Below are 10000 nucleotides of genomic sequence, written 5' to 3' on the forward strand. Positions count from 1 at the left end.
AAAGGAGCCCATTGATGTGTGTTATTTCTAGCACACTATTTTATTAGAATGAGCTTTTGCATGTAGGTGTGGGTAATTGGTTAATTTGGCGACGCCCACTCTTGTGCACTGTAAAAGGTTTTGGTTTATGGCAGACCTTTTAGAGAAGTGCTGGTTTATCTGTAATGTCCATTTTAAAACAGAAGTTGTTTAAATTACAAACAAGTCTTGACCGTTTTCAATCTTTTGAAAATGCAAGGTGGTGGACACTTTCACATATTGATTTGAAGAAGTGAGAAATTCCATATTCACTGCAGGATTGTTGATAGTGTGCTATAAAGTGGCACTTATGAGCAATTTATTATCATGTGTTTACATTTATATCCTCTTATAACATTAAAAACTTTCAGGTGTGTGTGTGTGTGTGTGTGTGTGTGTGTGTGTGAGTGAGAGATGAAGAGAATGTTCAGTTTAGTTCAGTTCATCTTTATTTTTCCATTTTACATGTGTACTGTACTGTACTGTAAGTCTTGTGCGGGTCACTCAGCCGTGTGTTTGTGTGTGTGTGTGTGTGTGTGTGTGTGTGTGTGTGTGTGTGTGTGTGTGTGTGTGTGTGTGTGTGTGTGTGTGTGTGTGTGTGTGTGTGTGTGTGTGTGTGTGTGTGTGTGTTTTGAAATGATGATTGTGTTGATTTATTGGAGCACTTTGTGTCCCTTTTATCCATTTCTATAGATAGATAGATATACTTTAATCATCCCAAAGGGAAATTCTGTTCTGCAATATTTTATATTTTTGTTTGTTGTATTTGTTTGTTTGTTTGTTTTTCATGTTGTTATGCAGACTTGCTGAATGCAAACTCTCAGATAAGTCCTGTGGAATTGTGGCTACTGTTCTACAGTCACCAAACTCCCTGATAGAGCTGGACCTGAGTCACAATGACCTGGGAGATTATGGAGTTCAGCTTATCTCTAAGGGGCTGTCTAGTCCTAACTGCAAACTGCAGACCTTAAGGTTGGTGTTAGTCAGACATGTCTTTGTAAAGGATCGTTATCATGATAAGATAAGATAAGATAAGATAGGATGAGATAATCCTTTAATTGTCTCCCAAAGGAGAAATTTGCATTGTTACAACGTCCAGACAGTGAAGGAAAGCAAAAAATAAGACTTCCAGACAACCCCCCCCTCCCCCCCCCCCCCCCCCCCACATACAACAGTACATCTGTAAGACATGCAACATGCAACAGTACACATTCCTTGGGCATGCACCCCTCCACTATAGCCTACTTGTTGGAGCACATGTGGGGAAAGCACAACCACTATGTACAACCATTATCACAATAGACAATCTCATCAGCCTGCACTAATGCTAAAATACATAATAAATAGATAAATAAATACATACAACAACAAGGATAACCTGTCCTAATGCAATGTATAAGAACTGTATAAAAAGGTAGTCAGTAGAACAGCTCTAGTAGTTCTAAAGTGCCGTGTGCTCTGTCGGGACGGTGCTTATTGTACAATCTAACAGCAGTAGGTAGGAAGGACCGACAATGTCTCTCCTTTATACACACAGGGTGTAGCAGCCTGTCACTGAAACAGCTGCTTAGTGTTGTCAGAGTGACATGCATTGGGTGACGCTCATTGCCCAGCATAGATGTCAGCTTTGCTACCATCCTGCCTTCTCCCACTTTCTCTATTGGGTCGAATGAAATTCCATTAACAGTGAACAGAGAAGCTCTCATTGCACATTGCACATTTGCAAAAAAATAAATGTATTCACGGAAATGGAAGTGTGCATCATGTTAATTTATGGTTATGGTTATGGTTATGGTTATTTAGCAGACTCCTTTGTCCAAAGCGACATACAAATAAATAACAATACAAATTAAATTAACAGTGAACAATTACAAAATAGGGAGAATAGCAATATTATCAATAAAACAATAATTTTAAGCACTAACCTAATGAGGAATAAAACAGTGAAATGAGAATAGCAATCAAATAAGTCACTCAGTTAATTATATATAATAACAATAACTATAGCATGGTATGGCTAAATTTAAGGACAATAGCAAAATAAATGTCAAATTCTATCAATGGACAAATTATAACAAAACAATACTATTATACAAACCATAACACAATAGCAAACTCAAGGGCTAAGTGCATATTAAACAAATATGCCTTAAGACCCCTCTTAAAAGATCCAAAACTGTTGCTGGAACGGAGAGCACTGGGCAACTCATTCCACCAACACGGAACCACTGAAGAATAGGATCTACAATTTGACCTAGCATGTATGGTTGGTCGACATAACAGACGCTTTGTTGTTAATTGTATGTTAATTTAGGCATTTGAACCCATAGGATGCAGTGCATGATAATATGGCCTATCATAGACTATGCTTCTGGCATTGTGTCCAGGGTTCCTAGGTTGGTAAGAGGACTATTTTACATTGGCTGCACTCACTGTGAGTAACTTAGCCAATTTATTTATTAGCTAGCCTAATATTTACCATCTGAAGAATGGAGTCACAAATTAGACTATTCTTGTGAATGCATTCCACTCAGATAGCTAATGTACCAGGTTCAAAATGCATGTGTACTTGCAAACAGAAATATAAGCTTGGGACCCTCCATTTCCAAAGCAACAAATGAAGGCTGCTTGTAATAATACAAATATTGTGATATCAATATGGTGCAATCAAACGAGCTACAGCTGGTAGAGCCTTCAGCCTTGAGCATGACCTGCAAAAGGGCATTATGAGAACCGTTCAGACTCTTCTTAAAGTGACTGCACCATTTATCAATATCAATATCACAATTTGATACATAAGCAATTTGCATTACTTTAGTTGCTTGTGTCACATTTTTGTTATCATTAAAATCTTATGATGCGTGTTGGGGGGCGGAGCGGGGGGGGGTGCGTATGGGGAGGGGGGGGGGGGGGGGGGGCATCAAGCATCTCTGCCCCAGGGCCCTGTGTGCAGTTGTTCCGCCACTGGTTCCTACCATCGTGTTGGCAGGTTGCTGTGCAAGACAAGTCTTGGATTTGGTGTGACCACCTCACAGGCGTTAATGTTGCTTTAAATGCGTCTTAACTGAAGTAATGTAGAACTAATACGTGGGGAACTTTCTATGGACCTTATAATTCGTTGGCTATTTGCTGTGTGTTGTTGATCATGCCGTGCAAGCTGGTCAATTTTAAGCACTTGTTTCAACAGTGCGATTTTTATCCACGCTCATGTCATGTTTAAAGGCTATCAGTCTCTGATGTTAGGATAGCCTACCCTCTGCTCCTTTGCAGATTAACATGACTTGAAAATGGTTTTGTGAGGTCACATGGAACATGCTGGTAGCCTAGTTTTGTGGAGTGTTGTAAAATGTAACAAGAGAGAATGTACATTCACGTGACTGTGGTGGTCAGATGACGATCGATCGATACCCAGCAAGCAAATAACGTTCTGCTAACTTTAAGTAACGTTAGCTTTTGGTTCCCCTATGGTTCGTTTTTCAGCAACCTACTAATAACGTTTAGAGAACGTTATCTCCAGGTTGTCAAAACAAATAACGTTCCCCTAACGTTTTTACAACTAAAAAAAGAAACATTATATTTTGGTTGAATCCCAGCAAGCAAATAACGTTAGCCGTTGGTTCTCCTGTGGTTAGTTTATCAGTAACCTTCTAATACCCTGGAGAGAACGTTAGCTCCAGGTTATCAAAGTTCCCCGAACGTTATTACAACTAAAGAAAAAAACGTTATATTCTGGTTGCATTTCTCTTTTCACACAACGTTGCTACTTAGTTGTTTTTTGGTATCTTATTTGTATAACCATATCGGTATTCTCTGGTTGTGTGCGTGGGGTTGATTATTGTTGATGAAAATCGCCCCAGAGTTTCTATGAGTTTCCAATTGAACACGGCCAGCAGCCACACTGCAAAGTCGGAATAATTTGTTGCAAAATCGACATGTAGCCCTATTCTATTCTTCCCCCCTCTGTTGGATTGATATTCGGCCGACCAGAGCCAGCCCGTCAGCTAAAGGGGCCAGCGCGAGAAGAAGCTAGGTTGAGAAACTTCCATCTCGGGTCCGTGAAAAAAACAGCCAGTTCTGGGGTGTTGGTGTTAGCAGACTCAACCTTGCTAACTTTAAGACATTTGGATAACACAGAGATAAAGTTACTCACGTAGGCTACTGGCTGTATGGTATCGATCACATTCTTCACATCGTTCTCCATGCACTTGTTCCATTAAGTCCAACAGGCTTTAAAAAAACACTGTACAGGGTAAACCGGGTGGAAGAGCTAGCTAGCCATAGTCCCAGGCAGGCACACAACGATTTCATGCTAACTAATCTGACGAATAGTGTTGGATTAATCCATAATCGATTAGAGTGGCACCTGAAATGCATTCATGTTTTTAAAGCTTTATTTGTTATGAAAATATGATGATGAGGACTCCAATGAATTCTTTCTCAAACGTTGAGACTGCATCTTAAACAGCACAATGTTCTCGGGGGAGAATAGACCTCTGAAGTTCGCCTACAAAAAAGCCACCATCTTTGCCCAAATAAGGAGATCCGGTATCTTGAGATTTTTTCTATGGGAAAATAACATGGGGTTTTTCAATTATCGCACCTGTTAAACTCTCGCAGGGATGAAGACGTTAGAAATGCAGACGTTTTTCGCTACACAGTTTTGTCCACTGCCGTCTGGTGGATACTGTGATCTTCGGTAGGTGAAGATGGCACACTTTGATCTTTGCTACCCCAGAGCTAACTTACAATGCAACTTGCCATAGGCAGTTAGCTTCAATTAACTCCCGGATCTCCTTATATGGGCAAAGATGGCAGCTTTGGATCCTTTTTGTAGGCGAACTTCAGAGGTCTATTGTTTTATATTAACACGTAGTCCAAGTTATAGCCTATGTTACTGTGCTGTTCACTCAGCCTATCCCACAACTCCCAGTCCCAATTTAAAACAAAATAAACCAAAATCCATCATAATTCTGAACCGAGGACTTTTAATGGCATACGATGCAATAAAAAGAGCCAGTTTTGAATGTTGAAACAGTGTGTTAGGCTAGCGCCTGCTCTGCTGATGTTTTGATCTGACTAATCGTTATTATGGGAAAAGACACCGTAGACAAGAAAATATTAGACCTAACCGCATCTAAATACTTAGCTGACACAAATTTATATTAACGAGCCGCATTCGTCGCAGTTCAGCAAGCAGCTAATGGTAAGTGAATTAACATGCGTGTATATTGTCATTGCCTTAGTCATCAGAGACGTTCGCTCTCCCAGGTTGCAGATAGACTGTCGTCGCAGACGGCGAGTGTACTGCGGAGCCATGCCTGGATGTCACGATAATTCTACATATGTTTTCCCCCTTTACACTTTGTTGCTGGGAGGTTAGGGGAACGTTAATGCAACCAAATATAGTAAAGTTCCCTAAAGGGTAGGAGAACGTTCTGCTAACCAAAATAAACAACCAGAAAAAACGTTGTATTTTCGTCAAGAAAACTTTCCTGGGGAACCTTGTGGCAACTTTCGCAACTTTCAGGCAACGTTTTCCTAACCAGGAAAAAAACGTTCTAAAAACGTTCTCCTAACCAGAAGTTGTTAGCTGGGTAGTCACGTAGTATTCTTTTGGCAAGAGTCGGATGAGTCGACATTGTGGAGGTTAGTAGCCGTGACAGTGACAGTTCGAGTGAAGTTAACTTGAACGTTGAAGTCATTTGGTAGCTGAATCGGTAGGCTAACTGCTAGTGCTAACTAGATCGGTAAGAGAGTATTTTGTAACACACCCGGTAAAGACATCAGTCTTGGGATCTGTGCAGTTGATACGGAAGGACAGAGATAGGGAATGTTCGCCATAGTGAGATTAACGTTACAACTTGGTGGACGTTAATGGAAAAGCCTCGAGTGGAAACCGTTATCCTGGAAGCTCACCACGCGCAGCCAGCCATCGTTCCCAACTCAACAGCGGTTCTCTTCTCATGGCGACGGTCGCCTCGCGTCTTCCCCGACAATCAGTGACCACTCTCCGCTGCTGTGTCTGGTGTAAATGTTGTGTGTCACCTAAAGGTATGTACGGTAGTAGGCTACAGGTTGTTTTAAAGATTTTTAAAGTGACCTAGTGTAAAAGGCAACACAGACTAGGCCTAGTTAGCACAGGGGGTTTTTCTTGAAAGACACTGACTCATTTGAACGGAATAGGCTATTCCGATTGAAAAGCCTGTCGGTCTCCATGGACTAATAGTTGATGGACCATTTTCACACACAGCAGTATGAAACAGACTATTTATGACATTATTGAATAGCCTAGTACTCTAAGTGATATTTTTCCTCAATTTACTCCATGTATTCATTTGTTATTCTATTTGTTCTAAGTGATGTTTATCCTATTGAAATTGCAGAATGTCAGAAAAGGAATTCCATCTACAGTAGGCTAGTGGTTCTGAATTGTAACTTATTTAATTGTTCAATTGTTCTTACCTTTACGAATTTGATACTCCATTTTGAGATATTAAAATAATTTATTAACACTTGATATATTTTATACACACCCTTGTTATCCTCCCAGTTACAAATGTAACATTTTGGCATGTAACATTTTAAATTATGCCTATCCTACAAGTTGTTACAACAACCTGCCCATATTGCAAAACAGCAGTCCAATATGTGGGATCAAAGGGTGGTTGAATCCTGAGGGTTTGCTGTGACATACAGTAGTTTTAATTCAGTTCAAGGTTGCTTTATTAGCATGACTGTACAGTGTTGCCAAAGCACAAGCAAAACAGCATTTCTTAACTATAAGAACAAACTCTTTTTTAACAATAAGATCTAACAGCAATTCAAACTAACTCACTCTCTCTCTAGCCGTTTACTGACTGCACAGATAGCCGGCGATGCACGGGCTTTTAGCCGGCTAGTCCCGATTGTACTCACTGATAGCCGGCTAATCGCCGAGGTGATTTACGCTGCCAATTGTCCTCCCCTGAGGGTACACATATTCCCGGAGCGACTGCAGTGAGCACGCGAGCCGGCTATGCGGCGGCTAGCTGAGACATGGGCGGAGCTGTCAACAACGAGAGTTGTGCACACACTGCTGAAAGACTTAAAATCAGCAAACAGCTGACTGACTGTATGCTGAGCACAGCTGTCAGATCATCATCATACTGTTCACATATTAACACTGGTCCTTGTGGTCCATCTAGCACACTGTTCTTTCAAATGTCAATGGCAATTAAATCGCCAAACATCTCAGCATTTATTTATTAATTTGGTAACATATTGGGAAGAACGTAGCCTAGACTATCCTGCTTTATCTACAGCCAGGATAAATTAGCTAGACCTTGGCTAGCTTGCTCAAATAACCATTGACAACGTATTTCGTTAAAGCATGTAGGCTAGGCCTATATCATACCCACCCTAAGGTTTAAGAAACATAACAACGTTGTCCAATTTTAGTTTAATGCATTTTTCTGAATTGGAGAGGTCTCCTTATGAGGGTAGGCTATAGGCTCATCGCTAATCCCGATTAGCATCGTTGGTTTAAACTTTGCAGAGCTGTTTTGTTGTTATCACAAAAATACTGATTGTAACTGCTGTTAGGAAGACACAGTTTCGAACCTGGCAGACGTGAGGCAGTGAAAGGATGCATAGTCCAAGCGGAATGAGTGGAGAGTTGATATTGTGACGAGGCAAGAATTACTCTGTTAGGAAATGTTTATTACCACATGAATATGAGGAATGACATTACATGGAAGTGGCCTGTTTAAGATCCCCGTGGCTATATCCCACAACATGGGTGGCATCCCGTAACATAAACCCCTTATCCCACAACACATCAGCTGACTAGTCTAGTACACCTAATGTGTAACCGTCAACTTATGACAACAGGCTGCTTAACCATCTTAGCCGTAGGCTACATTTCCCCCTTGCATGAACGTAACACAAGCATATCCGAGCCGCGCTACAATATTGTGTCACATCGAGCTAGCAAGTCTAGCTAGCCACAAACAACAGTGCATACCAGACTGTATAGAACAGGTGCATACTGCATAGGCTACTAATGACACTTTTTTACGGTCAGTGAATAGCACCGAGTGAAAATCAATGTTTGCTTTATATCTAGTGACAGTGGTGATGTCGTCAGTTTGGATAAGTAGAGTAAACTTAGTCAGAAGATCTAGAAATATCAAACGGAGGAGCAGAGAACTTGACAGAGAGCTGCACCGCTGGCGCTGTTTTGAGAATGACAGTAGTGTCACGAGACTTCGACGCCTATGTTGTTGTACGTCACTGTTCAACTTCACACCCAGTTCTTACATGTTTACGCCTACACCGAGGCGGCTTTGGAATATCGCGCCTCTTGTCCTCACTGACCTAGCCGGGGAATGGCCGGTTAAACCTAGCCGCGGATGAGGCGGCGTTCAGTCAGTTAACGGCTTCTCTCTCTCTCTCTCTCTCTCAGGCTCAGTAAGTGTGGCATCTCAGATGAAGGTTATGTTTGTCTGGCTCTGGCTCTGATGTTAAACCCCTCCTGTGTAAAAGAACTGGATGTGAACAACAATCATCCTGGAGAATCAGCACAGAAACTGTTATCTGCTACACTAGATGATCCTCACCACAAAGTTGAAGCACTTCAGTATGTACTCTAGAGAACCAGAAACATCAAGTTGTAGTCTGGATTGAGTGAGTGAGTGAGTGAGTGAGTCTTACATTCACACAAGTGGATCAAGGACACATGAAATTGCATTCAGTAGCCCTACTGCATCATCTATACACAGAACAGAACATTTGATTGTCAGACTTAAACAAAGAAACAACTCTACTTTTGAATACATTAATGCATTTACTATTGTATAGTCAGAACACTTAAATGATCAAGTAACTACAGTATGTGACTGTTACTGTTACTGCAGAAGGACTAGTCCTCACTACAGGTAACAAATGAATCATGAATCAATCAATAATCAGTCAATCTAAATGCAGCATCAACTACACTGGTATAATGTTATGTGTATTTCACTAAATGTAGTCAATTTGATTCAAAGTAACTACGCGTAATATGTTCTGTCATAATGCTGTCAAATGTTGCAGATTTGCTGACTGTAAACTCACAGATAAATCCTGTGAGATTGTTGCTTCAGTTCTACAATCACCAAACTCACTGCTACAGCTGGACTTGAGTCACAATGATCTGGGGGATTCTGGAGTTCAGCTTCTCTCTAAAGGACTGTCCAGTTTTAACAGCAACATTCACACATTAAGGTGGGTATACATTGTATTATCATCTTAGATTTCTGGTCAGCACTGAACATGCTTAAGCATATTGCATTGTCTGGAGTTCAACTCTTGAGTTTCTAAATCTCTTTGTGGATTAAGCAATATGGCACCAGTGAGAGTGGCGTCGGTAGCAGGTATCACCATGGCTGTGATTTGCAATTAGGCACGAGGCCAGAGGCCAAGCACAGTGTGTTTTACAGGGTGCCTGAACATGTATTTAGAGCATTGTAATTTATTGATATTTTAATGTGTTACTAGTTTTCACACACACACACACACACACACACACACACACACACACACACACACACACACACACAAAATGTATTATATTACTGTTAATACTGTAATAATTAACCTCTCTCTCTCTTTCTTTCTCTCTCTCTCTCTCTCTCTCTCTCTCTCTCTCAGGCTCTCTGATTGTCTCATCTCAGAGAAGGGTTGTGGTTTTCTGGCTTCTGCTTTGACTTCAAACCCCTCCCATCTACTAGAGCTGGATCTGAGCTACAATCATCCTGGAGAATCAGGACTGAAGCTGTTATCTGCTAGACTGGAGGATCCTGTCTGTAAACTGGAGATACTTAAGTATGTTCAGAAAGAAACTCAGTGTTGTACATTTAGAAATTGTCTCCATTGTGGAGACCTTAGTTATTTCTTCATATCGAGTGAAGTGGCCTATTTTCCAATGTGTATTGTGATAGCTGCTTTACACTGAAATGTATTA

At 40.9% G+C, this 10000-nt stretch overlaps 1 protein-coding gene across 3 annotated transcripts in view; it reads left to right on the forward strand.

The window, feature by feature from the left end:
- The window catches only part of LOC134080071 (NACHT, LRR and PYD domains-containing protein 3-like), a 110994-nt gene that overhangs the window by 94515 nt on the left and 6479 nt on the right, over window positions 1–10000 (forward strand). For all 3 annotated transcript variants that reach the window (XM_062536339.1, XM_062536421.1, XM_062536505.1), the window contains 4 exons: window positions 820–990; window positions 8462–8635; window positions 9091–9261; window positions 9688–9861. In XM_062536339.1, coding sequence (XP_062392323.1) covers window positions 820–990; window positions 8462–8635; window positions 9091–9261; window positions 9688–9861 — 690 coding nt within the window. The remainder of the gene's footprint in view (window positions 1–819; window positions 991–8461; window positions 8636–9090; window positions 9262–9687; window positions 9862–10000) is intronic.

This window comes from Sardina pilchardus, chromosome 1 (genome assembly GCF_963854185.1).
Source record: "Sardina pilchardus chromosome 1, fSarPil1.1, whole genome shotgun sequence".
Classification (NCBI taxonomy): Eukaryota; Metazoa; Chordata; class Actinopteri; order Clupeiformes; family Clupeidae; genus Sardina; species Sardina pilchardus.